General features: G+C 33.1%; 1 protein-coding gene across 3 annotated transcripts in view; it reads left to right on the top strand.

The window, feature by feature from the left end:
- The window catches only part of LOC105317263 (plexin-A2), a 91,030-nt gene that overhangs the window by 3,942 nt on the left and 62,790 nt on the right, over positions 1 to 24,298 (top strand). The window contains exons 1-3 of one of the 3 annotated variants that reach the window (XM_066081865.1): positions 4,245 to 4,321; positions 9,135 to 10,373; positions 14,938 to 15,150. In XM_066081865.1, coding sequence (XP_065937937.1) covers positions 9,279 to 10,373; positions 14,938 to 15,150 — 1,308 coding nt within the window. In that variant the 5' untranslated portion in view covers positions 4,245 to 4,321; positions 9,135 to 9,278. Of the gene's footprint in view, positions 1 to 4,244; positions 4,322 to 9,134; positions 10,374 to 14,937; positions 15,151 to 24,298 lie in introns of those variants that run through there. The other 2 variants (XM_066081866.1, XM_066081864.1) reach the window with 2 other exon arrangements.

The raw sequence follows: 24,298 nt of genomic DNA, 5'->3' as shown, positions 1-24,298 counted from the left end.
TAAAGCTAGGCCACCTGTCATTAATAAGTGTCCGCTTTTAACACTGCCATGAGGTGGCCACTTAAAAACAGGTTTGACTGTACATGTATTTCTGGGTAAAAAAAAAATACATACACTGTATATAATTAACAAAATATTTCGATAAAGGAAAATTACCATGAAGGAAGTTACTTATACAGGAATGTTATTAAAAAAAGGAATTTAACAAATTTTTCCTGGAAGGGATATGCTATGATTTCAAATATATAAGGAATAAGGAATCATTCTTTGAGTGTTATGAGGTGATAATTTCGGTCGGGGCGTGATCAAATCTAATAAAGCCCAAAGGGCTTTATGATAGATTTGATCACGCCCCGACTGAAATTATCACCATATAATATTCAAAGAATGATTCCTTATTACTTATATTTATATAATTTTAAGCCATCATAAGATTAAGTATATACATATATATTAGCAAACCCCGCTGGCGCCTCAATTTGGCGTAATTTGTATTATGGGTTTTATAGTAAAATCGATACGTAGTGTTATCACAGGCAAAGACACTGGAAAATGTAAATATACAAGGATATTTTTTGATGTAAATTAAAAAAAAAAATAAAGATGCAAATAAATGTTAAATTTATTTTTTAAAGGGAACTGTATGTGAAACCACACACATTCTTTAAATTGTACTGAAATTTTAAATTGTATTTTTGTTGTTGATGATAACCACGAAACAAAATTTGATTTTTGCCTGAAAAATATTAAGAGACATGATTATAGGGGTGTATAAATTTAAAAAGTAATGTATCAATTTCATATTCTATTCTATCCCAAGCAAAAGAAAAAAAAAAGGAAAAAAATTCCCCTTCCCCTTCTTAAAAAACAGAACTTTGTTTGAAATGTAATTCCTTCTCAAACTAAGTTGACAGTGACACAGTGGTTTTTTGATTGGATCTAGATCAGTGCAGCGAAAAAAAAAAATCAATACTGGTTATTATGAAAGGTAAACTAATCCTCTAAAAAGACCCCCCTTTTCCCCCTTATTTTAGTCAGGTTTAGGTTATCCATCATTCTAATGTTGTCATGCAGGAACCAGTATCTCTGTTTTGAGTGACCTCTGTCACCTTGAGAAAAAATGACCCCTCTGGTTTGAGTGTATTTAGGTAGCCTAGCTGGATTATTCAAAGTCACTTTTCTTACATCGATTTACTTTAATATATAAACATACTGTATGCAGGGTTGTTTTTGCCCCATGTTTTTTTTTTTTTTTCGGCCTTACCACACCTGTGAACATATATTTTTGCCCCGTCTTGAATTCGCCCAGACAATGGGACATATGAGAGAAACACTCTCTAATATTCATACAGCACTTGAATTAATTCTCCCAGTCTAAAATTTGCCTCCCGACCAGGAGGACGAAAGAGGTGAAAATAAGACAGGGTGAATATTGCTTTGTACACAGTTTATATTCGTCTTGTAAATTTAACTGTTTATTAAAGTACTGTAATACGTCTTGATGTGAAACTTCCTTTTTTTTTTGGGCCTGAACTTGCTTGACCCAGGGTTGTCTCTAAGACCCAGGAGGCGGGGAATTCCCCCGCCTATAATGCCTTAATTACCCGGCTATTATTGCATTTCAAACACAATGTAGCTATCAGGAAGACCCCCAAACCCCCTGCTACTTTTTCATTTCCTCCTTCTACTTCAATTTTTAGAGACAACCCTGTCTTGACCTTTATTTGTCAATCAGGAAGACAGAAGAATAAATATGACTCGAGATTATGCATGTAGTTTTATCACCAGCTGCAGACCTCATCATGACATGATGTCATCAAGGAAATTGGTTAACTCCTGTTGCTTTTCACAGATACTTCAAATCTTTTTAAAAACTGTTGAAAAGCTCTTACTATATGTGATGAGCCTGAGATGTCTTTTTAATGTGAGAAAAAAAAGTTACTGCTTCTTTATATTGGAACAATGTAGTTCTGATACGATGAAATTTTACAATTAGGTAGATAAATGTCAGAACATCATCAACTTACTGCTTAAATATCACCTACCCTTAACATCCCTCATCCCTCTCCCCGCCAAGAAAAGGAATACCCCCCCCCCCCCCCTGGAAAAAAGGGACCCATAACACAAAATGGAAAGAAAAACAAAACACCTGTGCAATATCCAATTTAGATGAAAAAGATTGTATTTGAACATGTTGAAAGATGGGGGCAACTGTTACAATATTTGAAAAAAAGAAGATCTCTTTGATTTACTCGGTATTGTGGAAAAAACATTTATATGCAAACTTTCAATAGAAATCGAAAATATTTCATCTAAAATTTTTTTTAGGGTGGACAGGATTAAATTGTCTCTAAAAATTGAAGTAGAAAGAAGGAAGAAGTGAAAAAGTAGAAGGGGGTCTGGGGTCTTGCTTATAGCTACATTGTGTTTGAAATGCAATAATAGCCGAGTAATTAAAGGCATTATAGGCGGGGGAATTCCCCCCCCCCCCCCCATATATATATATTTATATAGAAATTATTTGTCAAAATTATGTATATATAATTTCAAATTTGTGTTCAATAATAAAAAAGATGTATTAGGGAGGGGCTGGTCGAAATATTATAATGAAATTAAGTTTGTCTTCAAATAAACATTCGAGATTACCGGAGAATCAAATGTATTTCATTTTCTTGTTTGCAGATAAAAATCAGAAGACAAATTGAAGCAGTTAGATGTAGTTTGACTGGGGGGTTAGGGTTTTTTATGTCTTATTTATTAAATGGCAAATTCACTTACAGTAATTGCCTATTCTCTAAAGGTTAAAACCTCCACAAGTTACCTGTATCTTTGTTACTATTAATACATAGAAGTATATATTGTACATTATCAGCATGTACAATCCATTCTGTTGTGGAATGCAAAGTTAATGTGTGTGTAACTAGGTTGCATACCACCTCATGTGAAGCTCCATGCATAGTTAATAGGAAAATTGACATAATTGTGTTTGCGTAAAAATATTTTTGATCATGAGAAATGTGTTTCACTAATGTGCTACATTAGGTGCAGATCTCAGGCTAGACTGTATGATGTATGGCTATGATGTATGTGATCATGACTTTTACATACAAGTACTTATAATGCTCTGTGAATTATTTTGATATACAAAAACTTGATTTTATTTTGTTTATTAGAAATGATATAGATTATAGAAGTGATAGTTGAAGTACCTGTAACATTATTACATGTATTTCAAGGGCAACAAGATGATACAGGAAGTGCTTTATTTTGAAAAAAAAAAAATAACTGGAGGAAACTCCATTTCTCTTGAATATTTGAAAATTTTCTTCCGTATTAAAAGTAATTTTTAAAAAAATTAAAAAAAAAAATTTTGTATTAAGCATTGCAAGTCTTAGAGAAATGTAAGGATGAGCATGTTGAGTGTTCCTAATTGTTTGATGAAAATTTCTCTTCAAAGTCAAAATGTTTTGATGCAATTTTTGATGAAAAAGATTTATCTTTAAACAAAAATTTACAAGAATTTGTAAATGATATTATCTAAACTGAGCCAGCGTGGCAAATCCCTTGGTAATGTTTGAAAAAGTTTTTCCTTTAGAATGTTAGAGAAGGGTGGGGGAAGGGGGGTTAGAATATTAAATAGATTGATCACCCTGGTAACTACTATAATTTGCATGTGCTTTAATATGAGTCTGTTGCACTTAATGAACTTAAAACTTATAGACATGCAATAATATTTTAATGATAAAGTTAAAAATTGTTCTTCGAATTAAAGGCACACTGGACTTGAAATCAACACACCTTTGGGATATATGATATTAATTTACAAATTAAAAAGCAGCTTTATAAAAAATAATTGTGTACATTACTTATATATATGTAATGTTGCAAATGTTAATAAAACTGAGTAGAGTACATGCATATATGTAATGTGGATATATATAATGTGACTCACTGCCTAATAAGATATTTCATTATTGAGAATTAAATAACTTTGATTTAAAAGAGATACTGTTTTGCTGTTCTGGAGAAGGTAGTAGCTTGGGTATGGTCCATTGAATTTTCGCAGGCATTTGATATTCCAGCGATAATCACTTTAAGCCATTGTATAGGAAGTGTCTATACGTTAGCTATATGTGACCCTATAAATAAGTGTCACAACTGTTGACTCACTGGAAAAAGCCTCCTTGTGTTGTTTATAAAAGGAATTTAAAAAAAAAAAAAAGAGAAGGTGTGCAGCATGCAGACTTAACGTGTCATGTGTTAAAGTGGATAGGACCTTACACACGCGTGTGTCAAACGGGAGACAAATGTACGAGTGTAAGTATTATGATTACACTGTGCTATAAATTCATTCTCTCTACCTCTCTCTCATATATTATCTTAACTAACAAACCATGACCATGCAAATGTTTTGCTAACTTGTTTTTGTTAAAGGAACGGAAATTGTCACTGACTGAGGGGAAAAAAAACCTTGTGTGTTTATGCAAGGACCAGCCCTGTACAAGTGTAATACTCAAAACTATCCGAAATATTTAAATTGCACCAGTAAATAATGTCAACAAGAGTAGTCTAGTTTACCATATTTACCAACTGTTCTCTGAACCACGGCCATTCAAAAACCGCCTCTCTCTCTCTCTCTCTCTCTCTCTCAAACACTGCCAACTGTAAGTCAACAAATTCTGGTTCTCATATACCCCTTCCCCAGTCAGCAGTTGTATACCCTTATAGTGTCTAGCCTCCCCCTGAATGTTTTAAGCATTACATAAAATGCATATTTTGTCTGTCATATTTAAAATCTACAAGAATGTAATATTTTTCATCCTACTTTCATAAGCGGAACACTGCAGTTCACCTCCTAATTTTACTGAATTATTTTGGTTGACCCCTCCCCAAGTAAACAAGGAAGACATATTATATTCCATCCTTGCTCCTTCCATACACCAGAACATGTGGAATGCTGCATTTTCCCTTCCAAGTTGATCAACCCCTCCCCAAGTCTCAAACACTGTACAACTTTATTAATTCATTTATCAGTTATTTCGACTAAGAGGATATGAGCCAGAAATATTCTTTTAAAAATGATATTGTTCTGTTTTCTCTGAATTAAAGTACATTGGGAAAGGGGGTTGAAAGTTTAGGGGGAAAAGTAGAGGTGGTTACAGGTGGTGGTGGTTACAGATGGTGGTGATTACAGGTGGTGGGGGTAGAAGGAGGGGAGGGGGGGGGGGGGGGGTTAGTCGCTAGATTCTTACTGATCATTTGGAGCTTTCAGCCAGTGCATGAATTTATATATATAGTCACTATTAGTCAGTTTAGAAGATTTCAGTCACACTGGATATTTGTGACTGACTTAAAAATTACTTCACCAAAGCAAAACATTATATACAAAGCACTAGCTTAGATCTAAGAATTTGTTGGGACCCAGACCATTGGTGGGACCATCTAATATTTTGAGTGCTGCCTTGAAGAATGGAGATGGAAATTAATTAAAGAAGAAGAATTTGGTTTTGATATTTAAAAACTAGGTGCCTCTTAGTGGATCTTGCCTAAACTTCAGTTTTCCGTTTTGTAACAGCTGAAACATGTATGAAAAAATTCAAGTTCATAAAAAACAGTTTTAAATGAAAGGATTGACCTTGGGGGAAAAAATCCGCAAGAGAAAATACTGGTGTATGTATTCCATTGTGTCAAATGTCTATCTCTCTCTCATATATTATCTTAACTAACAAACCATGACCATGCAAATGTTTTGCTAACTTGTTTTTGTTAAAGGAACGGAAATTGTCACTGACTGAGGGGAAAAAAAACCTTGTGTGTTTATGCAAGGACCAGCCCTGTACAAGTGTAATACTCAAAACTATCCGAAATATTTAAATTGCACCAGTAAATAATGTCAACAAGAGTAGTCTAGTTTACCATATTTACCAACTGTTCTCTGAACCACGGCCATTCAAAAACCGCCTCTCTCTCTCTCTCTCTCTCTCTCTCAAACACTGCCAACTGTAAGTCAACAAATTCTGGTTCTCATATACCCCTTCCCCAGTCAGCAGTTGTATACCCTTATAGTGTCTAGCCTCCCCCTGAATGTTTTAAGCATTACATAAAATGCATATTTTGTCTGTCATATTTAAAATCTACAAGAATGTAATATTTTTCATCCTACTTTCATAAGCGGAACACTGCAGTTCACCTCCTAATTTTACTGAATTATTTTGGTTGACCCCTCCCCAAGTAAACAAGGAAGACATATTATATTCCATCCTTGCTCCTTCCATACACCAGAACATGTGGAATGCTGCATTTTCCCTTCCAAGTTGATCAACCCCTCCCCAAGTCTCAAACACTGTACAACTTTATTAATTCATTTATCAGTTATTTCGACTAAGAGGATATGAGCCAGAAATATTCTTTTAAAAATGATATTGTTCTGTTTTCTCTGAATTAAAGTACATTGGGAAAGGGGGTTGAAAGTTTAGGGGGAAAAGTAGAGGTGGTTACAGGTGGTGGTGGTTACAGATGGTGGTGATTACAGGTGGTGGGGGTAGAAGGAGGGGAGGGGGGGGGGGGGGGTTAGTCGCTAGATTCTTACTGATCATTTGGAGCTTTCAGCCAGTGCATGAATTTATATATATAGTCACTATTAGTCAGTTTAGAAGATTTCAGTCACACTGGATATTTGTGACTGACTTAAAAATTACTTCACCAAAGCAAAACATTATATACAAAGCACTAGCTTAGATCTAAGAATTTGTTGGGACCCAGACCATTGGTGGGACCATCTAATATTTTGAGTGCTGCCTTGAAGAATGGAGATGGAAATTAATTAAAGAAGAAGAATTTGGTTTTGATATTTAAAAACTAGGTGCCTCTTAGTGGATCTTGCCTAAACTTCAGTTTTCCGTTTTGTAACAGCTGAAACATGTATGAAAAAATTCAAGTTCATAAAAAACAGTTTTAAATGAAAGGATTGACCTTGGGGGAAAAAATCCGCAAGAGAAAATACTGGTGTATGTATTCCATTGTGTCAAATGTCTATCTCTGTCTTAATGGCATTTATATGGTTTAAATTGATTTACTATTTTATCATCAGAACTCTACACCTGGGTCCTGATACATTAAGATAATGCTTGGTAGATTTGAGGGGATTTCAGAAGTTAATTTTCTGACTTCCACATGTTTGAAGTGTCTTTGATAAGTTTCTGGGTTGTTTTTTGTGTGTGTGTGTTTTTTAAGGTAGGCTGAAGGTGTTCAGGGAAGAAGAGGGTGGGTTTAAATGAGAAGGGGGGGGGGTGCTATTTTTATTGTTAACTCATTGTGGTTATAATGATTTTAATATTTTATAAACTAAATATATATAATGTGTGAATGCATTAATGCAAACTACATAGGCACTTGATACTCATGAAACTGCATGCAGTTACATAACACAGCTGCAACACTTAAGATTGTACGAGTGTCATTATATCTCTTACTGAGTCTCGTTGTTTACAGAAAATAGACTCATGTATATTTCAGTGAGAGTATCACCTTTATATGCATGCGTTAAAGCTGGTAACGGAAGTCACACTGTCAGTTTAACATCTGTAATGGGTCATGAAAAAGGAGGAAGTTTGGAAATACATGTATTATGCTTCATTATTTTTTTCTTTAAAATTGCTCAGAAAACATTTGGTTTATGGAAAATTTTGTTATGTACCGACCGTCTTTCAAGTTTCTTTGACCCTCAGCCTCAAAGTATTTTTTTGTATCATGAGTTAATGTTATTTGTCCTTTAAACTTTATATTAAATGAAATAAAATAAAAAGAAATTTATTGATAGTATCCATGCATTTTACAAAGTTCTTGCAAACATACTTGTCCATAATATAAACAATTATGGAATGAATATGCAAGTTGAGATCAAATCTTAATTAATATAAAAAAGAATTTACTGGTGCATCGGTGACTTAAACTCTTTGACCGATATGTAGTAGTTCTCCAGGAAACCACTAAGCCAAGCATTTCGTTTAATAACTAATCGTAATATTACGGTAACACTAGAAGACATATTACATTTGTTTATATAAAAGGCAGATGTATAGTGCAATTTAAAAAAAAATCTGCTTAATTTAGAGTTATTGAACATGACTGAGGATCGGAGATCGTTGAAAAGTAGTAATTATACTTATAGAATTAGAAAAAAAATTGAGGTAATGATAAATACATACTGTTTCAATGAAAATGTTAAAATAATGATTTTCATTGAAGTTGTTTGTCCATGAATGTGTTAACTAAAAATCCGTTATGGTGGGTTTGGGTGTAGGTCGAGCCTTAATGATCTGGTTGGGAATCATGTGTAGTTCCAACAGTTTCAGCTATTGTGTGTGTCAATGAAAGGTCATTGGATCAAGAAAGAAGGAAGTCTAGAACGGACACTTCACTTTAAGCCACATTTTTTTTATGGCTTAATTGCGGACAGTGTCATCTTAAAGCATCTGTAAGGAGATTAAATTAGTAAGAAAACTGTGTGGCTTTCCTTCCGTGTTAGCCAGTAAAGATGAATGTTTGGCGATGTTTTGCGTATGTTTAGCATAAATGTAAGTGTTAAGAAGTATCCTGTTTCTTAATAATTAAATTGTCATACTTCATGTAATTTCTGAAAGAAAAGGGGAAGAGAACCCCCAAGAAAGTGGGCATTTGACTTACAGTAGCTCTATATATAGACATCAACAGGAAGTTAAAATGTCATTGTGTATTCGAGTGGAGCTTGGTTGTTAGTAGCATAGACTAACGGTACTTATATATACCAGTATATTATAACTAAGAAAATAGCAACTCTGTAACAACACTAATATTTCCTGAAGGTATTTGCGAGAAATTATTGTTTTTGAGTTTTAAAGGCATTTTATTTGTATCATATGACATAAATAGGTAAGTTTTATTGACATCAAGTTTATGCATGTATGTGAAGTGTATTCAAGGGGTGGAGTTTGTTACTTAGTCCCCAAAAGATATACTTATTGTCACATATGACTTTTTGGACCAATCAGATAACAAGTAAAAAATTAAAAGGTGAACTTGATTCTCATCTGCAACAAGCATGTATTTAAACATGTCCATGAATAAATTAAAATTATTTCATTTTTTTCTTGTAGAATGTGCAAATGACTGTGCAAACTGAGAAAAACAAATTGGATGCCATATGTAAGGAGAGAATGTCTTAAGGACTCTAGGTACAAATGAGGAAGAATCCATCTATTTAAGGGGGCTGGATCCAAACCATCGATAAACAACCAGACATGGAAGCTTCTGTGATAATCCAAATCCTCTGTACGGTATGGTTCTGTTTAACCATTTTAACTGAAGGCCAAATCAGTGGGAAGGTAGAGACTCAATTTGAAAATCCTCTAGGAAACTTTCCTTTACTGAACATCGAGTTTGATCACCAAACTGGTAACGTCTTTGTGAGCGGTATGAATGTTCTGTACAGGTTTAGTATGAATGGAACAGAACTAATTCAGAAGATGACCAGAAAAACTGGACCAGTTGCCGACTGCTTGCCACAGTTGTCACCTAAAGAAATAAAAGAATACTGTGGAGATGACTACAATACAGCGATGGTTGTGACACCTGATAGTCTGATAACCTGCGGTACACTAAAAGGTGGACTATGTATGAGGCGTGATAAAGAGTCTTTAAACATTAACTCAACTTCCCCAAATGTCCGTTTAGTTTCAGATGAGCAGGCCTCCGCCTCGGGAATCTTCTTAAATATTACAGACAAAAATTCCCCTCAAAATATTGTCTTGTTTGCGAAACAGTACACAACTTTACCACTTAGTACTAACAATTTGGAGGAAGCTGCCATATTCTCAGCTTTACCAGACCTATCAGCTGTAAATATAGGTTCTTCAGAATTTGGAGAAATATTTGATATGATTTTAAGAACACCTAAGAATGTTGAAATGGACTATAGAGTGGTGATTGAAAATGACAAGTTTGTTTTTCTTCTGGTGAATCAGAATTCACAATCAAAGCTTGTTAAGATCTGTAAGTCCATCGATAGTGGAGATCCGAAGAAAGTGTATGAAGACATTCCAATATCTTGTTATTCAGAGGGGACAAACCTGACTCATGTTAAGCATGGAACCTTCATTACTGTGTCCGAAAAAAGATACTTAGTTGGTCTTTTTTCAAGTTCAAATCCCACTTTGTCTGCAGTGTGTGTTTTTGAAGAAAATGAGATTTATGAAGCATTCTTAGAGTCGAGAATACACAGATATGGATGTCCTTCAAATAATGATCTACCTGCAGAAGACATAATATTTGATGAAGATGAAGGAAAGTCAAAAATTGACTGTGTCCCATACAGAGATGTCAATAAAACTAATAAGGTATATTAATAATATTTGTTTTAAGAAGTATAATTTTGGCATGCTCTATATCAAGTTATTATAGGTCCTTGTGTAGCTGCCATACTACATGTTCAAACTATGCTAACCAATTATTTGATACAGATCATTAACTATGATTTTCATATGATTTGATTAAGGTGGTCTCATAAAGGTGATGCCTAATCTCGGTGAACTCTGTAATCTGTGATTACCATAATCTGGTGAATATAATACGCAATAGTGTACAATATGCACCCCCCACTTTGGGCCTGGAAGTGGTGGAAAAAAGCCTCGGATGTATAATACGCATCAAAAAAATTGACCAAAATATAATGCTGAGTATCAACAAAGCAGTTATACTTTGTATACACGCTCAATTTCATCGCGGAAATACACTATGGGCAAAAAGAAAAACACAATATTTTTCAGATTCGGACCGGATTTATTGTAACTTATACATCGCGGTAATATCTTTATTTCATTATAATGTTTTAAATAGACCTAGTATTAAATATTTTACCGTATATAAAATCAACTACTGTTAACAAGTGTTATATATTTGTTCAGTAATTACAACCCGTGTAGTGAAAAATGGATAGTGTACAGGTATGGAGATAACGGACCTAATTAAATTCTTACATGATGCTGATCGAAGTGATCAATTAGAGGCCTGGAACATAATAAAATAGGTGCACAAATGGTTGTGTTGTGTATAGTACACTTATAGCCTAAGGGGAGTGTCTTAGATACCCAAGGTGTCAAACGTTAGCGGTGGGGGAGCACAACAAAGGCTTCAATTAACGTAATAGGTTATAGAACTATTTATATTCATGACTATTTGCAATAAATCAATTATCGATCATTACATGAAAAAGGTAAAAAATGAGCCAAATGGTGGGTGAGCTGTTTTCAAAGATGGGTTACAAATCCAAGCCTGCATTCTATTAATAACAGTTTTAATGGCGGCGTTCACGGAGATAAAGAATAGGCAGTTCAAATTAATTTTTAAAGGCCATCTTGAAACAGATTATTGATTAACAGACTTTAAGTATTCATTTTCTTTAATTACACGCTAAAACAATCATTTCCTAAGTGTTAAATATTAATATATACATGTATGTGATAATGAAGTAATGTTACGATGTATTATAGCGGTTCTGTCTGTGTACAGTATACTAGGTTAAACGCCAGTATGATACCGGGGCTTCACCTAGGGAAAATATATGTCAAAATCCTATAGGGATGTATAATACACACTCCTTTCTCATGTTAAAAAATGCTGGGAAAAAGTGCGTATTATATTCACTGGATTACGGTACCTATGTTTGAAAAATGATTTCACAGAAGATGAACATATTGAAATGAAATTTGATGCACAGATTAATCGTGAAAATATCTGGGTCAAGTTTAATTTTGGGTACAATGAAGCTTTTTATACAGAGTTGTGCCCCTTGTACGTCGAAAAATTCCAGTTATTTGCAGTTTCTATTCATTTTCATTGCAGATGTTTTAATTATTTGTAGTTTCCATGCATTCTGCTTATCTCTATACACAGGAAGCAGATTGATACACGGGAAATAAATAATTAGTCAGAATTGATCTTAGTTGAAATATTTCATTGTTCTAAATGTCCATCATATCCATATGAAGCAATTTTATACGGAAATGAATCCAAACTAACAGTTGGATTGTATGTTCTTCTGTGTTGTGAACACGTGTGTAAAGCACATGTAAATAATTAGGGCCCCACAAGGATTTGCGGGTGCCCTATAGTAATCACTCTGTCCGTCCGTCCTTCCGTCTGTCACTCTTCCGTCCACAAATTTTCTGTTTTTTTCTAATAACTTTTTTTACGGTTGCCCAATCAAGTTCAAATTTGGTATGGTAGTTCAGTAGGCAGAAATACATATTTTGATGCTATGTTTGGTTCTCTATGTCTTCTGGTTTGGAGCTGGGGTGGTGGGGTAGATTCCTTAACTATGCATAAGAATGAATGGACAAAGAGAGATAACTGCTGAGAATGTTACCAAAGTATACTTGGAAGGCTGTGCAATATTTGTCCTAACCTTCCACAGGAAGAAAATCCTAAGCTTTATCTTTATCTGTCACATTGAGATTAATTACTGCACTGCCTGTGTCTGCAAGTGAACTTTGTTTTGAAGTTATAAGGTCAATTTTGAATGATGTGTAGTATTCCGTTGTGTACATTCTTTGAAATATGGATTTAAAATATAATATTCATACTTTATTTTGGTTAAAATACCGTACACAATGATTTATGATAATTTTAAAATCAAGATATATATTAAGATATCCTTTTTCACTATTTTATTTTTAATTATTTATTTTATTTTTTTCTGCCTTTATGCTGTTAATTTTAACAGGTAATCCCATTCTGTCATTTCTGGAAATAAACCCTTTGTCTGCAACTGATGTTTGTTTTGAAGTTGAGGTCATTTTTTACCCTGGGTGATACAATGTATTTGCATTCACTGAAGGATTGCATTTTATAAAACACCTGTTTAAATCTTTTTTAAAAACACATTTAATTTAGTTTTTTTTAGAAGACATGAGGTTATCTCTGTTTTATGCAGATACAAGGTTACTATTTAGAGTTTTTGGACATTTAGGAATTATCTTAAAATTTTGAAATTACAGTTGTTACTTATAATTTTCATATTTTTTTTTTACCACCTTATATATATTGCAGTTCTTTACATCTTATGCCGGGCATTTATTTTTCATTATTGTTAATGTAAAGAGGATGGAATTCAAAGTTTTTTTCACTTCTCTATATTAATTGTCATAGCGGGGCCCTTCCTGACTGGTCAGTGTTCTAGTTGGTTGAGTTTAGCACTTGACATTGTTTAATGTAGTTGATTATAACAAATTATGATATTTTAAGAAAACCATGCAATCAATAAGAATGTGGAATGAAAAGGCAGGTACTCACTTTACGGTGCTATGGCAATGGAGTTCTTTCCAAACTTGTGCATAAAGTTTCAATTGCCTGTTTGACCTGTTAAGATTGAGAGGCCTGCAGAAGAAGAGGAACCCTCTGTAATTGAAATTACACAATTTACATTTGAATTTGGACAACCTTTTAAATTCCTTTACTGGATTGGGAAATGGATTGGGAAAATGCGACGTTTTGATAGAAATTTGTTATTTTTTTCCTTGCATAATGTACAGTCCCCTGAACAAAAAATAGGGTATATTGATAGGATGTTTTAAAAGTTAATTTTTTTTAAAACATGTGTGTATAATAATGAGATGGAAAAAAAGTTTATTCACAGTGTGTGATACAACTTTGTTAATGAAGATGTAAAATTTCCAAAAAGATTTTCAGAATTTAAAAAGAAAGTTATCTTATATGTATTAATGTAAAATTTAATCTATAGTTCTGCATAGTGATGACAGTTTGAAAGACTTAATTTAAAGTTTAATTTATCGCCAAATGAATTATGCATGTATGTCAAATCAAGAAAAATATTCAGATAAGGCCACATTAATTTTATTTCTTGGTTGCCAGATCCGTGGGAATGTGCATGCCTAAGGTTTTCCAAGTAACCATACGTTCATGTAAATGGGTCTTTAAGTGAGAAGTAAAAAATTTTTACTAATTGTTGGAATGGATCCAGCGACCGCAAAATCAAAAGACAATGCGCTACCACTAGGCCACCCATACAACATATTTATCGAATGTCTTTTCAATATATGTGGCTAGTATTCATATGAATGTATTAGAAAAGTAACTAATTGAAATACATGTCTAATTTTCAGTCTTAAGTCCATGTTAAACCCAAAATTAGTTGGAATTCTATGGATGAAAGTGGCTCAAATACTCAAATATCCAATTTTTTACTGCATTCTAACTATTAACCTGTATGACCCTAACAAAATCTGAAGATTTTCATGATGTTATGTGATATAATTAAGACTTTTCTAACATAGTTATTGTGTAATTTGCATTTCTCTAGCTAAATATTGTACATGTATAATATTTATTTTTCCCACTTTTTATTAATTATTGAACAAAACATGAAGAGACAAAGACAAACATATACACACTCATTCGCTCACACACACATTCAAAGTGTACAAAGTTTAGTAGTTGTCATTTTGAAAATATCTCCATTGTGTTCAGATGATAAAATGAATATAATCAATATATGTATAATATTGAAAATGTCTGGTGTTTGCAAAAGCATTTTATTGTAGGCGAAATCATATATTGAGTGTGCTATACCTTTTTGAGCTCAAATTGTGTGCAAGTCCCTTTAAAATTGTTACAAAATGTTTGAGGAATCAAATACTGTAAAAGTGGATATATTGGCGAATCTGAAAAAATTGACAAGTGGAAACTTTGATGATTTTACATTTTAATTTGCTACATTAAAAAAAAGAGCTGTCTTTCTTTGTTTCCTCAGGTTGGTATACAGATTTATCATAAGATTATGTAGATCAAGTTTGATTTGGGGTACAGTCATGTTTTATTTAACCGAAAAGCAGAAAGGGCATGTGCTGGGTGTTTGTTTTACAAGCATTTCTCATTTATTTACAGATACTTGAAGGATTGATATATGCTTTTATAAAGGGGGATTATTGTAACAATATTACAAGAGAAGCATCCCAGTTTGGTATTATTGTGGGACTCTTACCACTAAAAGGTAATGCAGTGTACACCAAGTCTCATCAAGTCACAGTCGTTGGAAGTTCAACTATCAACAATTTGACCAATCTCTATATTGGAACGAATGATGGATATGTTATACAGGTGATCTATATATTCTTACCAAATTTGCGCAACTTGAGATAGAGGTTCTGATTTTAAAAAAATTTGAGAAAGTTCCTCTTAAAGGTACGGAAGCGTATTAGTGCCACTTTGTATTTTTTTTCTTTAAAATTGCAACTTTAAAGTTGGAATTTCCAACTTTAATCTTGGAATTTCCAACTTTAAAGATGGAATTTCCAACTTTAAAGTTGGAATTTCCAACTTTAAAGTTGATTTTTCCAACTTTATAGTTGGAATTTCCAACTTTAATCTTGGAATTTCCAACTTTAAAGTTGGAATTTCCAACTTTAATCTTGGAATTTCCAACTTTAAAGTTGGAAAAATCAACTTGTAAGTTGGAAATTCCAAGATTAAAGTTGGAAATTCCAACTTTAAAGTTTGAATAATCAACTTTTAAGTTGGAATTTCCAACATTAATCTTGGAATTTCCAACTTTAATCTTGGAATTTCCAACTTTAAAGTTGATTTTTCCAACTTTAAAGTTGGAATTTCCAACTTTAATCTTGGAATTTCCAACTTTAAAGTTGGAAAAATCAACTTTAAAGTTGATTTTTATTATATTTGTATATATAGATAGATAGATATATACTATGATTTTTTGTTCAGTGTGAATTAGGCTTTACTCATAAAAAGAATGGGGGAGTTCATTTGCTTTCAAGAAGAACTCAATATAATAATACAACAACTCGAACTCGCTGGAATTAATAGAACATGTCATAATTATAATTTCAATTTTATTTTTTGAATTCCATGAAAACAATAACTACCGGTATGTCATAAGCAATATATATATATATGTGTATAAAAGGTTGCTTGATTGTATCATATGCATATAAAATAAATTAAAAAAATCCTCAATAAATAAAAGAATTAAAAGGATTTAGCATAATGAAGCATAGTACAGAAAAACATTAAGGAAAGTTATTATATGTAAACAATAATCTATTCTGCAATTTTCAACAAAGAATTTTCAGTTAACACATACATATACGGGAGCATGTGCATGATAATCTTGAACAACTAATAAATATGTTGAATTGAATCCCAAGATTAAAGTTGGAAATTCCAAGATTTAAGTTGGAAATTCCAACTTTAAAGTTGGAAATTCCAGGATTAAAGTTAGAAATTCCAAGATTAAAGTTGGAAATTCCAACTTTAAAGTTGGAAATTCCAGGATTAAAGTTAGAAATTCCAAGATTAAAGTTGGAAATTCCAACTTTAAAGTTGGAAATTCCAAGATTAAAGTTGGAAATTCCAAGATTAAAGTTGGAAATTCCAAGATTAAAGTTGGAAATTCCAACTTTAAAGTTGGAAATTCCAAGATTAAAGTTGGAAATTCCAAGATTAAAGTTGGAAAAATCAACTATAAAGTTGGAAATTCCAAGATTAAAGTTGGAAATTCCAAGATTAAAGTTAGAAAAATCAACTTTAAAGTTGGAAAAATCAACTTTAAAGTTGGAAATTCCAACTTTAAAGTTGGAAATTCCAAGATTAAAGTTGGAAATTCCAGCTTTAAAGTTGGAATTTTAAAAAATTAAAATATATATAGAGTGGCACTAATACGCTTCCGTATAAAGGGGCATTTTGGTCGAATTTTTAAAAAATATTTTTATGGTTTAATTACAATGTTTTAAAAATGCATTTCTAATGATCAACTAAAAAAAGGAAGTGTCAGTCTTTATAAGTAAGATACAGAGCTCGAAATTCTTTGTCATGTAAATTAGGCTTGTGCCCTTTTTAGCTCACCGAGACGAAGTCAAGGGGAGCTTATGCTATACCCTCGGTGGCGTCGGCGTCCGGACCCGGTTAAAGTTTTTGTTGCAGGTCCTGTATCTAAGCTATTACTTGTCCTATCCTCACCAAACTTGCATGGATGATGCATCTGGACCTACTTATGGACTTGAAAGACTTGGATGCTGAATCTGGGTCCTAAATTTCAGATGCTGGAGGAGGTTAAGGTTGTTGGACCAGGTTAAAGTTTTTGTTGCAGGTGCCCTTTGATAGCAATATCTTAGTTACTGCTGGTCCTTACTTCACCAAACTTGCATGGATGGTGTGTCTTATGATACTGATGCACAAAACAGGCTTGAGTGATGAATCTGAGCTATAGGTTTCGGATGCTGGAGGAGTTTAAGGTTTTTGGAGCAGGTTAAAGTTTTTGTTGCAGTTGCCTATTGATAGCAATATCTAAGTTACTACTGGTCCTAACTTCACCAAACTTGTATGGATGATGCATCTTATGATACTGATGCACCTGACAAGCTTGAATGCTGAATCTGAGCCATAGGTTTCGGATGCTGGAAGAGGTTAAGGTTTTTAGAGCTGGTTAAAGTTTTTGTTGCAGGTGCCCTCTGATGATTATATCTTAGTTATTACTTGTCCTTACTTCACCAGACTTCCATGGATGGTGCGTCTTATGATACTGATGCACCTGACAGGCTTGAATGCTGAGTCTGAGCCATAGGTTTCGGATGCTGGATAAAGTTAAGTTTTTTGGAACAGGTGACATGTTTAATAGATGATAGTACTATTTCAAACTTGCATAGTTGATGTAACTGTAATATGAATGAATCGCAGAGGTAGCTTCAGATGCAGAGCTTGATCTCCATTATCAAGGATGCTAAAAAATAAATCTTAGTTATTACAGGTCCTAACTTCACCAAACTTGAATGGATGGTGTGTCTTATAATACAGATGCACCTGACAGGCATAAATGCTGAATCTGAGCCATAGGTTGTGGATGCTGGAAGAGGTTAAGGTTTTAATTGCTAGTGCCCTCTGATGATGATATCTTAGTTATTACTGGTCCAAACTTCACCAAACTTGCATGGAGATGCGTCTTATGTAAACTGATGCACCTGACAGGCTTGAATGCTGAATCTGAGCCATAGGTTTCGGATGCTGGATGAGGTTTAGTTTTTTTGGAACAGGTCACATGTTTTAGAGATGATACCTTGCATAGTTGATTTAACTATAATATAAATTAAACGCAGAGGTTGCTTCAGATGCAGAGCCTGATCTCCATTATCAAGGATGCTAAAAAATAAATCTTAGTTATTACAGGTCCTAACTTCACCAAACTTGAATGGATGGTGTGTCTTATGATACAGATGCACCTGACAGGCATAAATGCTGAATCTGAGCCATAGGTTGTGGATGCTGGAAGAGGTTAAGGTTTTAATTGCTAGTGCCCTCTGATGATGATATCTTAGTTATTACTGGTCCAAACTTCACCAAACTTGCATGGAGATGCGTCTTATGTAAACTGATGCACCTGACAGGCTTGAATGCTGAATCTGAGCCATAGGTTTCGGATGCTGGATGAGGTTTAGTTTTTTTGGAACAGGTCACATGTTTTAGAGATGATACCTTGCATAGTTGATTTAACTATATTATAAATTAAACGCAGAGGTTGCTTCAGATGCAGAGCCTGATCTCCATTATCAAGGATGCTAAACAATAAATCTTAGTTATTACAGGTCCTAACTTCACCAAACTTGAATGGATGGTGTGTCTTATAATACAGATGCACCTGACAGGCATAAATGCTGAATCTGAGCCATAGGTTGTGGATGCTGGAAGAGGTTAAGGTTTTAATTGCTAGTGCCCTCTGATGATGATATCTTAGTTATTACTGGTCCAAACTTCACCAAACTTGCATGGAGATGCGTCTTATGTAAACTGATGCACCTGACAGGCTTGAATGCTGAATCTGAGCCATAGGTTTCGGATGCTGGATGAGGTTTAGTTTTTTTGGAACAGGTCACATGTTTTAGAGATGATACCTTGCATAGTTGATTTAACTATATTATAAATTAAACGCAGAGGTTGCTTCAGATGCAGAGCCTGATCTCCATTATCAAGGATGCTAAAAAATAAATCTTAGTTATTACAGGTCCTAACTTCACCAAACTTGAATGGATGGTGTGTCTTATGATACAGATGCACCTGACAGGCATAAATGCTGAATCTGAGCCATAGGTTGTGGATGCTGGAAGAGGTTAAGGTTTTAATTGCTAGTGCCCTCTGATGATGATATCTTAGTTATTACTGGTCCAAACTTCACCAAACTTGCATGGAGATGCGTCTTATGTAAACTGATGCACCTGACAGGCTTGAATGCTGAATCTGAGCCATAGGTTTCGGATGCTGGATGAGGTTTAGTTTTTTTGGAACAGGTCACATGTTTTAGAGATGATACCTTGCATAGTTGATTTAACTATATTATAAATTAAACGCAGAGGTTGCTTCAGATGCAGAGCCTGATCTCCATTATCAAGGATGCTAAACAATAAATCTTAGTTATTACAGGTCCTAACTTCACCAAACTTGAATGGATGGTGTGTCTTATGATACAGATGCACCTGACAGGCATAAATGCTGAATCTGAGCCATAGGTTGTGGATGCTGGAAGAGGTTAAGGTTTTAATTGCTAGTGCCCTCTGATGATGATATCTTAGTTATTACTGGTCCAAACTTCACCAAACTTGCATGGAGATGCGTCTTATGTAAACTGATGCACCTGACAGGCTTGAATGCTGAATCTGAGCCATAGGTTTCGGATGCTGGATGAGGTTTAGTTTTTTTGGAACAGGTCACATGTTTTAGAGATGATACCTTGCATAGTTGATTTAACTATATTATAAATTAAACGCAGAGGTTGCTTCAGATGCAGAGCCTGATCTCCATTATCAAGGATGCTAAAGAAATCTCCTACCTCACTCAAACCCGCTCAATAGATAGATGTGTTTGTAGATAAATGATATAACATGATTCCTATGATATAGTATTGTATGGTTTGAAACAATATTGTTTAAAATGATACAATATAATATCATATGTAATATTATAAAAAGTTATATGATTCAATATGATATTGTATCAATTTTTTTGATATTTTATGTTATGATATTGTATCATGATATCGTTATGTATAGTATTGTATATTGTGATACAATATTGTATAATATTATATTGTATTATTAATTTATTATTTTATCACATTATACTATTACATAAGATATTGCAAAATATAATATTGTATCCTATGATACAATATTGTATATTCTATAATATTGTATCATACGATATTGTATAAATATGATATTAGTTTCTGTAATATAGAATAATATCACATGAAATTGTATAATATGATACTGTAATATTATATAGTATCGTATCATATGATATTGTATAATATGATATTGTTTTATAATATGATATATTATCACATTGATACTGTATCATTTTTGATACATAATATGATATTGTATCATATGATACAATATAATTTGATACAATATTGTATCATATCATATGATACAATAGGTATAATATTATTTTGTATTATATAATATTTTACTTTATCACATCATATTATATTATTTGATATGATACAATGTTGTAACAAATTATATTGTATCATATGATACAATATCATATTGTGTATCAAAAATGATACAGTATCATACAATATCATACTGAATTATACAATAAAATATCATTTGTTTCAATGTTATGATGTATTATGTAATATGATATTGTAATATAAATTACTATATTGTTTATATATTATGATATTGTATTATGTGATCAAATACAATAACGTATAACACTATATAAATAGTGCCTGTTTTGGAGGGTAACTGTTGAAATTGACACCCCGAGACAACCATTGTCAACCGACGCGAAGCGGAGGTTGAATATGGTTTTCGAGGGGTGTCAATTTCAACAGTTACCATCCCAAAGAGGCACTATTTATTTTATTATACTGAATGTCTTAATTTTAAAGAAACTTTTACTGCTTTTATATAGAAATGATGTGAATTCTACGGCAAACCGTAGGCGCATAATTTATGCGCATCTAACAATTCGTTGTGTTACCTGTTGCCAAGTGTGTTGCTATCGCTGAGGGTAATAGAACGGATTACCAACTGCGTCTAAACCAATTTCAGATTTTAGTATTTAACATGTAAGTATGATAAAATACAATGTCATATCATACGTTACAATATCATATCTCATCATTGTTTATTATGGTATTTTATTGTATTATATGATAAATGTTGTAAATATGATAGGATGCAATATTTAATTTTATATTATTGTATTGATTAACATCTGAATATTTTTTAACAGATGATATACGATATTGTGTCAAAAACAGAATCCATGAATATCCAAGATCATAGAGTATGATTTTCATTTAATATGATAAAGGTGGTCTCGTAAAGGTGAAGTCTCATAAGGGTGATGTCTCGTCTCGGTGAGCTTTGTAATCTGTGATTACGTATGTTTCTATTTTCTAGTGATAGTTTCAAGCATAGAACAGTCCTAATGTTTATCACATTCATTTTAGATCTTAAACTGGAATTTTCACTTCTACATAAAAGATGTAAACATATTAAGATGATGTAAACTTTGTTAAATAGCACTGAATTGTAAGCTCTGTATCTTGCTTATAACTCAAAGACTAACAATCAAATTTTAATTGACTATTAGAAATACCGTATAAAGCATTGTAAACATAAGCATAACAAAAGTTATATTTGACCAAAATGGTGACAGTGCCCCTTTAATTGACATATTTTAATCATTAATACATCCCATACATTTTAGACGCAATGTACACAGGGCCACATAGCAAGGCAAGAGATTTTGTTTACATTAATTGACATGACATTGTTTGCTTAAAAATCAAGCCTAAGCCTTTTCATCCCTCTCTGGAAAACTTGATTTGAGTCAAAAATTCAAATGATCTCATATTATTACAAAAAAGAAAAACATATTGTTTTTCATCACATAAAAAATTGTCAGCCTCTTTTGCAAGAGGAAACGCCTTCTATTCAAAGGGGAATGGGGAAACGGTTTTACTTTATGTTATTATACTGTGATGTTAAAAACTGAAATCTGATTGGTTTAGATGCAGTTTATAATCCGTTCCATTACCCTCAGGGTAACCAACACACTTGGCAATGGGTAACACAATGAATTGATACATGCACATAAATGATGGGCAAACAGTTTGCCGAATTCACTTCATTTCAGTTATGTACGTGTTTGAAAAAATGCGAAAAGGAAATAAAAATACATGTGAAAGCTGTAAAGTTGTGTTTTAGATTAAGACATTCAGTATAATAAAATAAACAGTGCCTATTTGGGAGGGTAACAGTTGAAATTGACACCCCTCAAACACCGACTGTCAACCTCCGCTTCACGTCGGTTGACAAAGGTATTCTTGGGGTGTCAATTTCAACTCTTACCCTCCCAAACAGGCACTATTTATATAATATGAACCTTTAGGAAAATACTTTTGTAACATCTTAGCTGCAGATCTGTAGCTTACTAGTTTAAAAAATTATAGACTTCAGGAAATATTAACCTGACTATAATAAATAAAGCAAAGCTCATTGCAAGCAACGAGGAGGTCTTCCGTTACAGCTTCAAATCAAGAAAGGATTGTCAATCAGTCTTAATAAAACCATGCATCCCCCTTCTCCTTACACTTGTCAGGGTCTTACAGATATTGATAGGAGGTCTTTTCACACTACCTTAACTTCTGACCAATCAAATTGGCTTTAGAAAATCAGTTTGAACTCTTGAAAATTAGTTCATGCATATTTTCTATGTACTAATGTAACCCCCAGACTGCAGAGTATTGAAGAGTTAGATCTCGTAAAAAAGATAAAGGCATGTCTGTGATAAGTTGGGGATATATTTAGAAAAGAAAAGTATTGACTGCGACTTTAAAACACTATTACGCACAGGGAGCTATTCCTTATAAGTGAAATAAAAACGGAAGTGCATGTCTTCATGTGAAGCTTTTAACTCTCATATTACGCAATATCCAAACAATAGATTGATAAGATAATGAAGAACAACTTTTCCAGCGACATCATTATCGTAGCATGTATCGTTTTTTAGTTATAGAGTCAAGACTTTCCGGGCACCTAGATTCCTTATTTAAGGGGCCAGCCCCTTTTTTCTGGTCTCAAATAAAACCTCTTTAATTTATAAACAACTTTTGTTCTATATGCATTTAGGAAATATTTCAAACTAAAAAGTTACAAAGCAAAAACATGAGTTAAAATTAGCAATTATTAAAACATAGATTTCGATTATATAGGTCAGGTGGTACAATTGAAAAAAAAAATACAAAAATCAGAGGACAACATTTAAAACATTTAAAATGTCAATATTAAATATTTCTAACTAAGGACCATTTCTGAGCCTTTGTCCGGAAACAAATGCCCCTAAAATGTTTAAAAAGGGGGAATTACTCGAAACCAGAAGTTACAATTTCTCATCTTTTTGTGACTTAAAAGCTACATCTAATTTACAATACACCCTGAAAATTTGAATGAAATTGGATGACAAACATAAAAGATATTAAGGTTTACAAAACGTCTAGAAGAAGAATAACAATAATGAAGAATTACCATTAGAATCAGTACAAGGTCTTCCGTTGGAAATGGAAGACCTTAATAACTGAATCTAAATTCATTGTGTCAAAGTGTGATAACAATATTTCCTGATAAATAACAATAAAAAGTGGGGTTCTTTATATTTAAAAATGTCAACGGATAACTGTAATTTGTTTCTGTTAATTGTGAAAGGCAAAAGAAATGTTTACTTAAAAGTATTAACTCGGGGCCATGATAATAATCAAATACATATCATAAATAACAACAATAGACATATTTCGGATATCCGGACGCTTCACCTACCTGGATGTTTGGACTTTGGAACTGGCTAACTGAGGCTCCATTGTATTTTCATAACATTACAACGTGATCTCAAACAATATTTGACTGTGCTAGCGCTATTGTTTATTAATTGATTAAATGTTATTGGGAACGGGCAAGATCATTATGTATTTTTTGTCTTATCTGAAGAGTTTTTAATGCTTTCAAAAATTAATACTAGATCTATTACATTAAAATTTTGAAAAGTAATGTTTTACCCAAAAGGTAGCAAAAGCAAAGATTTAAAAAAGATAAGTCCACTATGATTCAAACACTCCATCAGCTGAGTGGTACTGTCTACAGTCCTCCGTCAATCACATAAGCTACACTGACACATACCAATCACTGTGAATAACTTTAATAGTTTGACAATTATAAATAAATTT

The sequence above is a fragment of the Magallana gigas genome, chromosome 4, assembly GCF_963853765.1.
Source record: "Magallana gigas chromosome 4, xbMagGiga1.1, whole genome shotgun sequence".
Lineage (NCBI taxonomy): Eukaryota > Metazoa > Mollusca > Bivalvia > Ostreida > Ostreidae > Magallana > Magallana gigas.
This window is presented reverse-complemented; position numbering and strand designations above follow the sequence as displayed.